This window comes from Myotis daubentonii, chromosome 1 (genome assembly GCF_963259705.1).
Source record: "Myotis daubentonii chromosome 1, mMyoDau2.1, whole genome shotgun sequence".
NCBI classification, from domain to species: Eukaryota; Metazoa; Chordata; class Mammalia; order Chiroptera; family Vespertilionidae; genus Myotis; species Myotis daubentonii.
Window position 1 is genome coordinate 160981212 of NC_081840.1, and position 14856 is coordinate 160996067.

Genomic DNA, 14856 nt, shown 5'->3' on the forward strand with positions numbered 1-14856 from the left:
AAGATTTTACTCAAGGGAAAGTTTCTACTGCCTTTAAAAAGTTTTTGGAAGGCCTACTGCTTCGAAACAGTATTTCATAATTTATGAGCATGCTTTTGTCCTTTTGTCCTTTGGCTGAAAGCTAAGTCCCTCCCCCTTTCATCCATTAACCCTGAACTCCAAGGGTTAAAGACATATCCCCTTCCTTTCCCAGATGTGGGCTCAGGGGTGTGGTGGTTAATGATATAAGGATGATGTCATTACAGTACCAGAAACTATTGCATTATAATCTGTTGTTTTTCTCTTGCTAGCTTTTTAAAGGGAGAAACATTTTATTCATTATCTAAGCTTTCAGAACCCTTTGGAGGTACACTCTGCACAAATGCTGTTATTATCACCCACACTCGGTGAAGTACTTGGGGATTAGAAGCGTTATGTAAATGTTTACACATTATTACACTGTGGCCCAAGATCCACAGTGGGACAGCAAAGACAGCCGGGAAAGAAGCAAGAAGACCCAGAAAGTCAATGGTTTTTGTAAAAGGTATGAAATTCTCTTTAATTTTAGCATAAAAATAGTTGCATTTCTGAAGAGTAATTTTATAGCCATTAAGGAAAGTGCATATGGCTGTATAAGAAAAAACATCTAAACGGAGGATTTGCTGCATACTTTAAGGATAGGGTTCTTAGAGAAAAGGCTACTAGGGACTGGATTTAAAATGCTGGGAGGGGCATTTGGAATTGACTGGAAGAACTTCCTGGCAATAAAAGCATGTTTCCCGAAGCTGTCACCACCTCTTTCCCTATGGAAGGAACAGATTCTCTTACTCGGTAGGTTCCGCCTGAAGGCAAAAACTTGGAACCCTGACTCCCAGCTGACGATTTTAATTAGTAAGGTCATTACAGAACATTGAATCACACCATGTTCTCTTCAAATCTTTCCTCTTCCTCCTGGGGAAAGCCTCGGGTTAGTGCAAGGGTGTCCTGAACACCCCTAACACTCGCTAGACTCTTTTTAACCAAGGGAAGCAAAGATCAGTGTCTTTACCTGGTCCGCGTGTCTAGGTAAATCATAATTGTTGTGTTAGGCCAGTGAAGCTGACTTTCCATGTATGGTAATGATCTTAAAAATTCCTTTTAAAGTAAGTGTGAGAAAAAGAGGAATCTGTTATCAAGAGACACTACCAGATCAAGTACAGCGCCTATGGCATGGCATGTAATGAAAATCTTGATGACCTGAGGAACCAAGGTCTGGCTGTGCCTGGACTAGTTGATTTCACAGTCTTCAGGATCCTGCGAGGACAAGGGAAGCGCCCGGGCTGTGGAGTCTTAGGTAGGGCCCCGGAAAGCACAGGCAGTGCCCATGACAATAAGAAATCCATACACTCAGGAAGGATCTACATCAGCACGGGCAGCACTGTGGGCACTGAAGACAAACAGTCCTGCTCTTGATGCTTAAAACATATCTGCTATGAACCGCTTCAGATGATTACCGAAAGGACGTTCAGTTTTAAATAAAGGGCAAAAGATACACAAGTCGAAGGAGAAAAGCCATGCCCCTTTTTCTCAATGTTTAGAAAGATTCTACACCCTCCCCCCTTCATGTTATTTAAAAGCACAAGAAAAAGAGAAGGAGGGGAGAAAAGCAGTGTAGCAAAATCTCTGCCAGAAAACACAGTAAATTCTAGCTTGTTAGCAGCCCAGTTCCAAATTATTTTTAAAAAACAAATCCTAACAGTCATGTAGTTACAGCTTCTGAGGGAAGCTCTAAGCCCAAGGCTGGTGTCCCAGAAACACACACACACACACACACACACACACACAGAAACCTAACCAGTCTTCTGACAGGAATCTGAAAGCAAACTCTCCGAGGCAGCAGCAATGCCCCAGAGGACGAGAGGGCTGCAGCTTGCAGTAATCTGTAAATGATTGCGGGTAAAGTCTGGAGGCTTCAGGCTTGATCTGTGTTTGTTCCAAAAGAAAGCCAAGGAGGACGGTGTTAATAAAGAGAGCTTTAACGGAGAGCTGTGCTTGGAATAAAGTGGGCTACAAAAAGGTCAAATTTGATCAGTTGGAGCAGATTACAAGGGCTTTAAACGGTGGTGTGGAGAAATGAGCCAGGGCTGGGAAGGAATATAGCACAAGATTGATTTGGGGGGTGGAGAAAAGCCAGGACAAGTGCTTATCAATCCTAGAAGTAAGAAGAGCTGTGCTGGGCGCCCCATGGCTCTGGCCTGAGCCAAGAAGCAGGCTGGCTGGTTTCTCCCCCTGCACCCACCCCTTCTCCCCTCCTCTCGGATTGGATTCGCCTTCAGCTGCCTCTTAGACAATGGTTTCCTTAATCTCTGACTTGGATCCACTCAAAGACTGGAAAGTTTTAAGGTAGGCCTGCTTTCTTTCTCTCCCATCGCTGTTGCAGTTCAGGGCCAAGTTCCTCCCCACCCCACCCCACCCCAATTAAGGAGCGCTGGATGAGAAGCGAAATGCCTGTGGTGGCTTTCAGTGACCACCGGATCTGCGTGGAGGAACACTCCTTTTCCTCAGGGCCACAACCCCAGCAGTTGTGCAAAGCGAGGTGTGAGAAGTCCTCAGTCTCACTCTGAGAGGGGAATGCGGTGCATTTTAATGAGCGTGTGCGCAGTCTTACTGAAATGATTTCTGACACCAGCTCAGTCCCAGGAACCTGTTCTCATATTTATTATTGTGTTTCATGGGGCCCTGACGAGATGAGAGGGGATGCAGCAAACTTTTTGGGACTTCAGATTAAAAAAAAAAAAAAGGCAAACTATTTCCAGAAAGCATTATTTATTCCTGCTCTTCTTTTTACAATCTGTGGAAATATGTTCCTCCTAGGTCCTCTCCTTCTCCCCAGGTCAAATTTGGAAAAGCTAGAAAAACTCAGCTGACCTTAACACTGAATGAGTAGAACTTATAAAATGAGGTCTTTCTCTGAATGCTCCTAAAAATGTGAACTCTGATCTTGGCATCTCTCAGTGGCCCAGGAAAATTAAAACCAAGGAGCTCAATGTGGCAACAGTCATGTATGTATTCCCTCCACCTGAGTCTCAGCCTACGCTTTTTGCAGAGTTCACAATGAATTCAAAGGTTTAGCATAACACCAAATGGTATTTCCCAGGAAAAAGAACTCATGGCAAGTTTTAATATATAAAAAAGTAAAATTAAGGGATTTTTATCAAAAGTGATTCTATAAAATATCAAATTGTTCTAAATATCTACCCCAAAACATGGTTCCATTGGAACTAAATATAGAATTAGAAGTATGTGTGTTTGTGGGATCTCTTTTTCCTGACATTTATCTTGAACTAGAGGCCCGGTGCACAAATTTGTGCACAGTTGTGGTCCCTGGGGGTAGCCTGCAGAGATTGGACCCCAGCTTGAACGTCCAGCCTCGCAGCTCCACCTGGAACCCTGCCTTGGCCTGGCCCCACCCTCTCACCTGTTCCACCATCCCACCTGCGGGGCGATCAATCCAGGCCGGGCGCTCCACCTGGCTCCCTTAGCACCTGGGAGCTGGGCAGCAGCTCTACCCCCTGCCACTGATGGTCGCTGTCTGTGGGGCAATCAGCGGGGCAATTGGGCCCCCGCTTGCACCGGCCTTGGCCTGGCGCCACCCACTCACCTGCTCCACCATCCCATCACAGTTCTGCTTTCATCGGGGCCCATTGGGGCTGGCAGTGCCTCCACTGTTGCCCGGTTAGGCTCTTATTATGTAGGACTAGAGGCCCGGTGCACAAAAATTTGTGCACTCAGGGGGGGAGGGGGGGCCCCTCAGCCTGGCCTGTGCCCTCTCGCAGTCTGGGACCCCTCGGGAGATAACGCCCTGCTGGCTTAGGCCTGCTCCCAGGTGGCAGAGGGCAGGCCCAATCCCTAAGTGCAGCCCCTGGTCGGGCTCAGAGCAGGGCCAATTGGGGAGTTGGGGCGCCGCCCCCTGTCATGCACAGAGCAGGGCGGATTGGGAGGTTGCGATGCCACCCCCAGTCACGCTCAGGGTAGGGCCGATTGGGGGGTTGGGGCACTGCCCCCTGTCACACTGAAGGCAGGGTCAGTGGGGAGGTTGTGGCACCACCCCGTGTCACGCACAGAGCAGGGCCAATCCGGGGGTTGGGGTGCTGCCCCCTGTCACATACAGAGCAGGGCCCATTAGGGGGGTTGGGGCTCCATACCCTGTCATGCACAGAGCAGGGTTGATCAGGGGATTGGGGAGCTCCCCCCTGTCACTCACAGAGTAGGGCTGATAGGGGAGTTGGGGCACTGCCCCCTGTCACACACAGAGCAGAGCGGATCAGGGGGCTGGGGCGCCGCCCTCTATCACCCACAGAGCAGGGCCGATCAGGGGGTTGGGGCACCACCACTGTCACACTCAGGGCAGGGCTGATGGGGAGATTATGGCTCTACCCCATCACACACAGAGCAGGGCCTGTGGGGGGGGGGTTGGGGCGCCGCCCTCTATCACCCACAGAACAGGGCCAATCAGGGGGTTGGGGTGCTGCCACTCTCACGCTCAGGGCAGGGCTGATGGGGAGGTTATGGCTCTACCCTGTCACACACAGAGCAGGGCCTGTGGGGGGTGGAGGGGTTGGGGCGCCGCACCCTGTCAGGAACAGAGCAGGGTCAATAGGGAGCTTGTGGCCCCGCCCCCTGTCACACACAGAGCCACAGGGCGATCAGGGGGTTTGGGCGCTGTCCCCTGTCACGCTGATCCCAGTGCCGGGAGGCCTCTCGGCTCCGCTGATCCCAGTGCTGGGAGGCATATTACCCTTTTACTATATAGGGTAGAGGCCTGGTGCACATGCAGGGGCCAGCTGGTTTGCCCTGAAGGGTGCCCTGGATCAGGGTGGGGGTCCCCACTGGGGTGCCTGGCCAGCCTAGGTGAGGGGATGATGACTGTTTGCAGCTGGTCACACACCCTTCAGGGTGGGGGTCCCCACTGGGGTGCCTGGACAATCTGGGTGAGGGGCTGAGGGCTGTTTTCAGGCTGGCGGGTGACTGAAGCTCCCAACTGCTCCTTTTTTTTTTTTTTTTTTTTATTCTGGGCCAGCTTTAGCTCTGAGGCTCCAGCTCTTAGGCCTCCACTCCTGAAAGCAGGTATCTGGTTTGTTTCGGTTCTATAATCAAAACTCTGTATCAACTCCAGCTCTGAGATCGTTGGGCTCACTGAAAGCAGGTTTCTGGGGTTTTGTTTAGCTTCTATATTCGTTACAATGTTTCTTAAACTGCAGGCTTGGAGGCCGGCAAGGCAGGCGGGGAACGTTGGAGTCCTCCGCCACTGAAGCAAGCAAGCCTCATGTTAGTTTCAAGCTGCCTGGCTGCTGGCCGCCATCTTGGCTGGCAGTTAATTTACATATCTCACTCATTAGCCAATGGGAAGGGTAGCGGTCATACGCCAATTACCATGTTTCTCTTTTATTAGGTAGGATTACTTAGCTATAACTTATTTCCCCCTCATTAAGTCTGCCTTTTTGTTTGTTTACTGTTTTTTTAAGCAACAATATTATACAAAAGAGCAAATAGAAAAGAAAATACCCAATATCCATCTTAATGATTTTCTTGCTTTCTAGAACTCTTTTTGTACTAGTATATGTGTTGTAGATCATATTGTATGTGCTATTTTATAATCTGCTTAGTTTTTCCAGATAAATATCAAACATATTTTCGTGTTTCTGTTTACCATTCATAACCATGATTTTAATGGCTAAATAAAGCACCATAATGTTGGTGTACATTATTTACTAAATTATCATTTATTGAAAATTTGGATTGGCTCCAGTCCTTGATTTGTATTAACAACAACACAGTGAACATCTTTATGCATATAGATTTTTTGCTTTCATTAAATAATTCCAAGGATTTCTAGGTGGAAAGGCACAGTTTTCTGGGTCTGCCAGTGATGTGTTTTTTTTTTTTCTGTTTATAGATTTAAATTTTATTTGTAACTGAGAGATGGTAAAGTACTTCTACAAATGTTCTTACAATGCTGCTTTAGAATGAATTTCATTCTCTTTTCCTTTAACTGGATTAGTAGTCTATTTCTAACATTAAAATATTTCTTAACAATGCTTTTTAAAAATCATTTTTGGTGATTGCCTTATTAATATTATTGCACAAGTAGATAAGGTTGGCCCTAGCTCTAAGAATGTGTGGGACAGCCCTAACTGGTTTGGCTCAGTGGATAGAGTGTCGGCCTGTGGACTGAAGGGTCGCAAATTCAATTCCGGTCAAGGGCATGTACCTTGGTTGCGGGCACATCCCCATTAGGGGGTGTGCAGGAGGCAGCTGATTAATGTTTCTCTCTCATCAATGTTTCTAACTCTCTATCCCTCTCCCTTCCTCTCTGTAAAAAAAAAAATCTATAAAATATATTTTTTAAAAATTTGTGGGACAATACAACTTTTGATGATGCAGCCCTTAAAAGTCCTTTTTGGATGATGATCCCAATTCTTAACCCATTTAAATATCAGTCATAATGTTGCCTTTTCCCTAATGTGTCCCTAACATAAGTGAAATTTACTTTATGGCTACAGTAAGTAAAGCTTCCCAAACTTGGATTGGCAAGACCTGGCAAAGATATAAATTTTTGCATTGACCACTTTGGGTATGCCAGGCTCATTGTCTTCACCTCTTCTTGGCAAGCACAATTTTATCATCCTTTTAACTGTGTGTAATGCTTTCCAGAAGTAAAGGGGATAGTATTTATGAATTGCATTTTATATTCCTTAATTGTTTACAATGAGGAATTTTGTTTGGCTGACTCTGATTCATTGAACCAGTCAGTCACTGACAATGAGTCTCTGTCATCATATGTGAGAGAATCAAAGATAGAACATGGCCTTATAAATGGGACAACTAGCCGGAGAATGAAGATGTGTGTGCTGATGCCATACAGGGTTGTATGTGATATGACTTACATCAATAAAATGCTTTAGACATCCCAGAGGGGAGAGACCCCATTCCGGTCAGGAAAAGGAGCAGTGTTACTGCCCTTGTCTGATTAATAAATGAGCAGAATGCTTAATTTATGACAGTGGAAAGGTTTCAAACCTGGAATGTTTTCCGATGTTGCCTCCAGGTATGCAGCCTGGAATTCTGCCAAACCTGTTGCTCTTGAAAAGTGATCGCAAGGAACAACTTTTTAAATCTGCTGACACCATAATTTAGTGTTTTAAGATATGATCTGCTGCTGGGCTACAAGTTCAGGTCATAAACCTTTCTCAGGAACTGTATATGTCATTCTAGGTATATTTTGTCAAATGGAAAAATCAAGGCAGTGAGTCATGCTCTTGGCTGTTTTAATGTAATGTCTATGTTAAGGGGCATTAAAGAAATCTAACTTCCATCTGAAAACATGCCAATAATTTTCAACAGTAAGACTCCCCTCTTGACCATTGAGAAAGGACAAACACAAAAGTTTCACTCAAAGAAAACATTCAAAATCAGCTAAATCAATAAAAAGTATTCTTAGTGCACAGAAGAAATAGGAAATGACAATTTAGTAGACCTCAGATTAAAAGAATTAAGAAATAAAACACCCTGGCAATATGATTAATACAAGATTGAATGTTTACGAGTGTTACTTGAGGGGAACATAGTTGACAGTGAGGGAGAGTTAACAGGGGGTGAACCTCTGAATTCCTGGCCTTTGCTATATGCTTCTAGCCCCTGCATCACTTTGTTGGAAGAGTCTAGAAAACCCCAAATCTAGTTTAACTCTACCATTTAGAGAAGAAGGCATTGAGCATAGACTAGATGAGGTCACAGAATTCATTAACGGAACAAATTGCTGCTACACCCTTCTCTTGAACTCCATCATGTTGGCTGAGGGATTTTATTCACTTTCTCTTCCCTTCCCATCTCTCCTCCTGCAATTTAAGACAGCTCAACCCAGGCTTCTCCTCTGAGTTCCTAGACTTCTCAGTACAGCCAATGGTATGTCTTAAAGATGACTTGAGCTCAACAGGCTGTGAACTATATATACAATCTCCCCCAAGACCTGATTCCTTTCTGGTGCTCACAAGCTAGAGTCACACAGCTATCCAGCCAAGTACTCAAATTGGAAAGCTAGGAATCTTCCATGAGCCCCCACGTTCTCACTTAATTGCATCCACACTGTCACCATCTCCTGTTGATTTCAACTCCTAAACATCTACAGGCTCTTCACTTGTCTCCATCTTTCCTTGCTATCATCTTGTTGTTCAGAACTCCGTACGACTTCCTAACACATCTCCCTGCTTCAGTTCTTGCTCTCACAGTCTATTTTCCACACAAGAGGAATGAAAAAAACTTCAAAAGACATAAATCATATGGTGTGGCTTTTCTATTTAAAAGCCTCCCATTACTATTCAAATAAAAGCCAGTATCCTTATTCTAACCTGCAAAACTCCATCTGACTTAGCCCTGACTATCTCTCCAGCCTTATCTCCTCCCTCTCCCCACAGACCATGTTGCTCCAGCCACTTTGGTCTTCTGTCTCTTCCTCAGACAAGTCAAGGTTATGTTGGACTTAGGATATTTTTACAAGCTACTCCCCTCCCTACCTGGAAATCTTTGCTATTGGCAGGGCAGAATGCTGCTTATCATACAAATCGTAGCTCAGATGTCACCTCCTCAGTGAAGTCGTCCCAGACCCCACAATTAAAGTCATTCAAAAGCTACTCTCTAGCATGTCTCCCTGATAGGTTGAACCATATACAATTGCCAATATTCAACCATTTTGACCCATTTAAAAAAACACCTCAATCTCACATGATTTAATTAGCATTCTCCTCATAGCACTTACCAGTACCTACCATTTTCACATGTACTTATTTATTATCTCTCTGTCTCATTAGAGTATATGGTTTGTGTGGTTAATTGGATATACCCAGTACCTAAAATATTTCTGGCACATAACAGATAATGAATGAGTGAGTGAATGAATGAAGCACTCACTATTTGTCTCTCTCATCAACTTTACCTTCCCTAAGGCCAGAGGCTTTGCCTATTTTGTTCACACTCTAATGCCAGTATTTACTGCAGTAGTGGTGGTATGTTATGTGTAATGAATGAATGAATGAATAACTCACTTCTAACTCCCAGCTTACTATTTCTATCTCCAAGTCCTCATTTCCATTCCAATAAGTAAAGTGTCTGAATTTGATAACATGGAAAAATTTTAAATTGTCTGATAGAAATCTATTATTCAAGCAGAATTCATTCCTTCTACACAAGAGAATGATCTAGATTGGGATTATTCTTCTATAAAGGCAAGATAGTAAATACTTGATAAACTTCTTCTATAAAGGCAAGATAGTAAATACTTAGTTTTTGGTGGCCACAGAATTTCTATTGCAATGATTCACCCAGTCTGCCCATTAAAGTGAAAGTAGCCACAATATGTAAGTAACTAAGCTTAGGTGCAACTCAATAAAACTTTATTTACAAAAATAGGCAGTGGGCTGGACATGGCCCATGTGCCACTGTCTACCACTCATCTATATATTATCTAGGCTAAAGATCTGACCAACGAGAAAATAGAAGTGTTTTTTGGTGTATAATTGGAAAGAAGTTTTTGATTTCACATGACTAAGTACATTTCATAAATTTGCCTTTTATTGGGGAAAAAGATTTTTAAAGATCTTGGTAATTTTTCAAAGCTCAAACATGTTTTAGGTCATGAATATTTAAACTCCCAAAGATGATTATAGCCTGGATAAAATGTACAGCTTACTATATCCCTGAAATTTTTGGATGAGCCTTCATGCTGTATAACAAAACACACTTTGCTTTCTTCCCTTTCTGGGTGCGCAAGAAACTCCCATTAATGAGAACAGCACATGGTGATTGAGAAAATAGACCAGACGCTGACATGGTTGGCCTTCTTTCTTTGTTTTTCATTGCTTTCTCTAGATCATTTAGGGGACATTTCCCTTTCACATGCCTGATAAATCTCCCAAGATAAATTCCAAATTCACAGAGGAAAGCGTGCTGTGTACTTTTGAATGAATGCCATGTGTAGAGACTCTTCAGCTCACATTGCATGACAACTTGGAGATATTTGGAGTAAGGAGAGGTTATGTGGAAGCTCTGTTGGTGTCCACGGAGGGAAGGCTACACTCTGACGTTCAGGTGTTAGTCTTCCTAGAGGATGAGATAATAATTATGAATGCTTTCTATATGCCAGGTATTATGCTAAGTGCTTTATATTTTTAATATGTCATTTAATCTTTGCAACAACCCTATGAAGTAGGTGCTCCATTTTGTCACAATGTGAACTTGGTCTTTACTGAGCTAGAGCACTTAAAAATGATGCTATATACTGTCCTGACATAGCACCTTTCCTTGGTACATTGGAAACTTGACAACACATGTTGCCTTAACTATGCCTCAGGTAGGAAAAATTTGCACCACATTATTCTTCCTTTTCCCACAGGAAAGTCTGAAGAATCATGACCTACTTAGCACAGGGTATTTAAAAAAAAAAAAACCTTTGGGAGAGCAGGAGGAATTAGACTATGAGAATATAGAGAAGATTCTATAATAATTCTCTAGGTAGACTGAATTACAGTATATGTTTATGAAAGTGAATACAAGATCTGGGTCTCTTAAATAATTTATTATATTAGAGAATAATCTATTTTTCACAAAGCATAAGTAATGTAGCACATGATATAACCAATAATGACAAAGATTTTATAAAATCACATAAAAATGCCATTGCATTTTCATCTCATTCTAAAAAAAAAAAAAATGCCCTCATGAGTTATTTTTGCTTCATTGACACAAATAATCACTAGAAAAATATTCACTTGACAATTACCTTTTCCCCTTCTGACTGGGTCTCTTTCCCTAGTGGGCTGAACCAGCACAGTATCAAGGACAATATCACCAAATTCAGATCATTTGACTTCTCTGTTAAAAGAAAAAAAGTAAGAAATTCCTCGTGTTATCAGTAAATATCTCCCAAAGGTCATAGACCACAGTGAAGCTATTTTCCCAAAACAGAGGAGAACCACCTAACACTTTTATTCCACCATTTGGGAATAAAAAAAAAATCAGAATGTGTCACTTACTTCCCTACACTCTCCAAGTATGTGCTCAGGCTCAAAGTCCCAGAACACTAGAATCATATGCTACAGATAGTGTGTGCTGTAGGAGAGGACTCTGTGTGCACATTTTCTGTCTGTTCTCATGCAGAGCCTCTTTGTTTACCTGCACTCTGTATTTTAATGCAACAGGATGAGGTACATCAAGAGCTCAACTAATCCACTCTCCTTTCTTCAATTCTATTTTTAAAAAATCTCTACTCCCCACACCACTAGTTTTTCATGAAGACATGGACTGTCTTTTTTATCACTGTGTCTCCAGCAGTGTCTAGTCCTGATCCAGGTTTGTTACTTCCTAATTTAAGCTGAGAACTTTCCACTAAACCTTCCTTGCTGCTATCCCACCTTCTAAAAGAGAGACATCCTTCCCCTGAATGCTTAGAGCTCTGAATCTAAACCTGAGATCTTCAAATGCAAGTGCATATTTTCTCCTTTGTAATACATATATAGATACAGATGTAGATATAGATAAATATATAGATACAAATATAGATATAGGTACAGGTATAAATATATAGCTATAGATATAGATATAGATATCCTATATAATAAAAGAGTAATATGCAAATCAACTGAACAGCAAAATGAGTGGTCACTATGACTCTCACTGATCACCAAGGGGCGGGCAGACAATGCAAGAGCTGTCCTCTGGTGGCCAGTGCACTCCCACATGGGGAGTGACACTTAGCCAGAAGCCTGGCTGATGGCTGGCAAAAGCAGCAGCAGTAGTGGGAGCCTCTCCCACCTCTGCAACAGCGCTAAGGATGTCAACTGCCATCTTAGGCCTGCTGTCAGTCAGACATCTCCCGAGGGCTCTGAGACTGTGAAAGGGCACAGGCTGGGCTGAAAGACACCCCCCCTCCCCACCCCACCCCTGTGGAGTGCACGAATGTCATGCACTGGGCCTCTAGTAGATATATATCTTTGTTCCATTAGTATGCTGTAAACTCTCTGAAGATAGATAAGGTCCATATCCAATTCATCATTGTGTCCACTTGCATCCTTCATATCACTAGACACTGCATTTTGCCCAGCCAGTACTTGAATGGATATCAGTACATTCCTCATTATAAGATGAGAGATTGAACCAGATTATATATCTAAGGAGCTCCATTCATAAAATTATACGATCAGTGAGATAGAACAAAGAAGCATTCTCCCACAGATCCTGAGTCCCACCTCTGAGCCATACCATGAAACCTTTGCCCATACTGTAGGGTTTTTCTGGAAGCCAAGCAATTCTCTTTATATTGATCCTCATTTTCCTTCAAAGATCTTTTATTCCAAATCTTTCTGTAGAATTGATAGACTGAACTATAAACCTGTTTTCAGATGTTTTATCTCTGAGCTAGGGCTATAATGTAAATCAGCTGTTGCAGGGATGCGTTCTGCTGACACCTACTGACATTAGCAGTCATGTGACTATCCCTATGGGCTGAGTATTACAGTCTAACCAGATTGCAGGTGTTATCCTTAACCATGTCTTTGGAATTATATTTTGTTTTTCATGGCACTAGTTTTTCATTCTTATAGAGACACAAATACCTAAGCCAGAAAGAATTGTTAAAGGCCCATGGAAACCACAATGTTATATATTTTATCATGTTTCCTGGTGGATAAGTGAAAGATTTTGTAAACTGGAAAATTGTTGTCCTCATTTAAGTTTGGCATTTATGAATGGAGCCTCATGCTTCTTCTGAGCCTTGGAAAATGACTTCCCACCATCATTATCTTCATTATTGACCATAACAGCCATTAATAAATGTTCAAAAGCTGGAATACTCTTCCCTTCTTCTCCATGAAAACACATGTTTAAAACGTCTGTTCTAACCTGAGCTCCTCGGTGTAACTTTGCCTAACAATCCTATTCAAATTGGCCACTTGCCTCCTTGTAACTTCCTCAACACTTAGTTATCACTCTCCAGAGATGTAGCTGAAGTAACTATTTGAAATGTGGATTTTTTTCAGATATAATTAATATATGACGTTATCTTAGTTTCAGGTATAGAACATAATGATTCAATATTTGTATATCTTGGGAAATGAGCACCACAATAAATCCAGTTAACATCCATTACCACATACTTAAAATTTGTTTTCTTGTGATGAGAATGTGTAAAAGAAGGAATTCTTACCATTTGCAACAGCATGGATGGAACTGGAAAGCATTATGCTAAATGAAATAAGCCAGTCAATGAAAGAAAAATACCACATGATATCACTCATTTATGGATAATTAAGACCATTATAAACTGATGAACAAAAATAGATACAGAGGCAGAGCAGCATAGAACAGACTGTCAAACTACAGCGGATAGGCTAGGGAGGGTTGGGGGCAGGGGTAAGAGATCAGCCAAAGGACTTGTATGCATGCATATAAGCATAACCAATGGACACAAGACACTGGGGGGTATGGGAGGCTAGGGGAAGGTCAAGGGGAGAAAAAAAAAGGGGGACATATATAATACTCTTTGGAATACTTTAAGCAATAAAACAATTAAAAATTAAATTAAATTAAATTTTTTAAAAAAAGAATGTTTAAAACTTACTCCTATCAATTTTCAAATATATAACATGGTATCATTAACTATAGTCACCAGGCTGTACACATCCCTAGGACTTACTCATTTTATAATGAGAAGTTTGTACCTTTTGACCCTCTTTTCCCATTTCAATCCCCCATCTCTGGCTACCACTAACTAGTCTGTTCTCTATATCCATGAACCTAAAAGCTCAATTTGTTTTTTATGTTGTTTTTAGATTCAACATATAAATGAGATAATATAGTATTTTCCTTTTTCTGTCTGACTTATTTAATTTGGCATAATGCCTTCAAGTTCCATCTATGTTGTTGCAAATGGCAAGAATTAATTCTTTTTTATGGCTAAATGATATTCTACTGTGTATTTAAACCACATCTTCTTTATCCATTTATCTACCGATGGATACTTATGTTGTCTTCATATCTTGACAATCTATACTAATAAAAAGGTAATATGCTAATTAGACCAGATTGACCAGATATCTTCCAGACATCCACCATCCTTCTGGACAAAGCCAGAGTGGTGGGGGCCAAGGCAGAGGTGGTTAGGGGAAATCAGGCTGGCAGGGGAGCAAGCAGTTAGGGGCATGATCAAGCTGGTGGGTGAGCAAGCAATTAGGGGCAAGATCAGGTCAGCAGGGGAGGAGTTAGGGGCATCAGGCCGGCAGGCAGAGGCAATTAGGGGCCAGCAGTCCCGGGTTGCGAAAGGGATGTCCAAGGGGCCCCAGATTGGAGAGGGTGCAGGCCAGGCTGAGGGACACCCTCCTCCCCAACCTCCATGCATGAATTTCATGCACTGGGCCTCAGGTTGTAAATAATGCTGCAATAAACATGGGGGTGCAAATACCGTTTTGAGTTAGTGTTGTCATTATTTTCATTATTTTGGTTATATACCCAGAGCATATTACTGAGTTATATATATAATGGGCCTATTTTTAATTTTTTGAGGTACCTCCATACCGTTTTCCATGGCTGCACCAATTTTCAATCCCACCAACAATGCTCAAGAGTTCCATTTTATCCATATCCTTACCAACACTTGTTTTTCTTTCTGATAATGGACATTCTAACAAGTATGAGGTGCTATCTCATTGTGGTTTTGATTTGTATTTCCCTAATGGCTAGTGATGGTGAGCACTTCTTTATGTACCTGCTGGCCATCTGTATGTCTTCTTTGGAGAAATGTCTATTCAAATTATCTGCCCATTTTTATTTTAAAAAAATATATATTTTTAT

The 14856-nt window shown here is 42.2% G+C and overlaps 1 protein-coding gene across 8 annotated transcripts in view; it reads left to right on the top strand.

Annotated features, from left to right (window-relative positions):
- Positions 1 to 359: 359 nt before the first annotated feature.
- CELF2 (CUGBP Elav-like family member 2) overlaps positions 360 to 14856 on the top strand; it is a 557821-nt gene continuing 543324 nt past the window's right edge. For 2 of the 8 annotated variants that reach the window (XM_059663928.1, XM_059663945.1), the window contains exon 1: positions 364 to 523. In XM_059663928.1, the coding sequence (XP_059519911.1) occupies positions 420 to 523 (104 nt within the window). In that variant the 5' untranslated portion in view covers positions 364 to 419. Of the gene's footprint in view, positions 524 to 1906; positions 2362 to 14856 lie in introns of those variants that run through there. The other 6 variants (XM_059663955.1, XM_059663965.1, XM_059664044.1 and 3 more) reach the window with 5 other exon arrangements.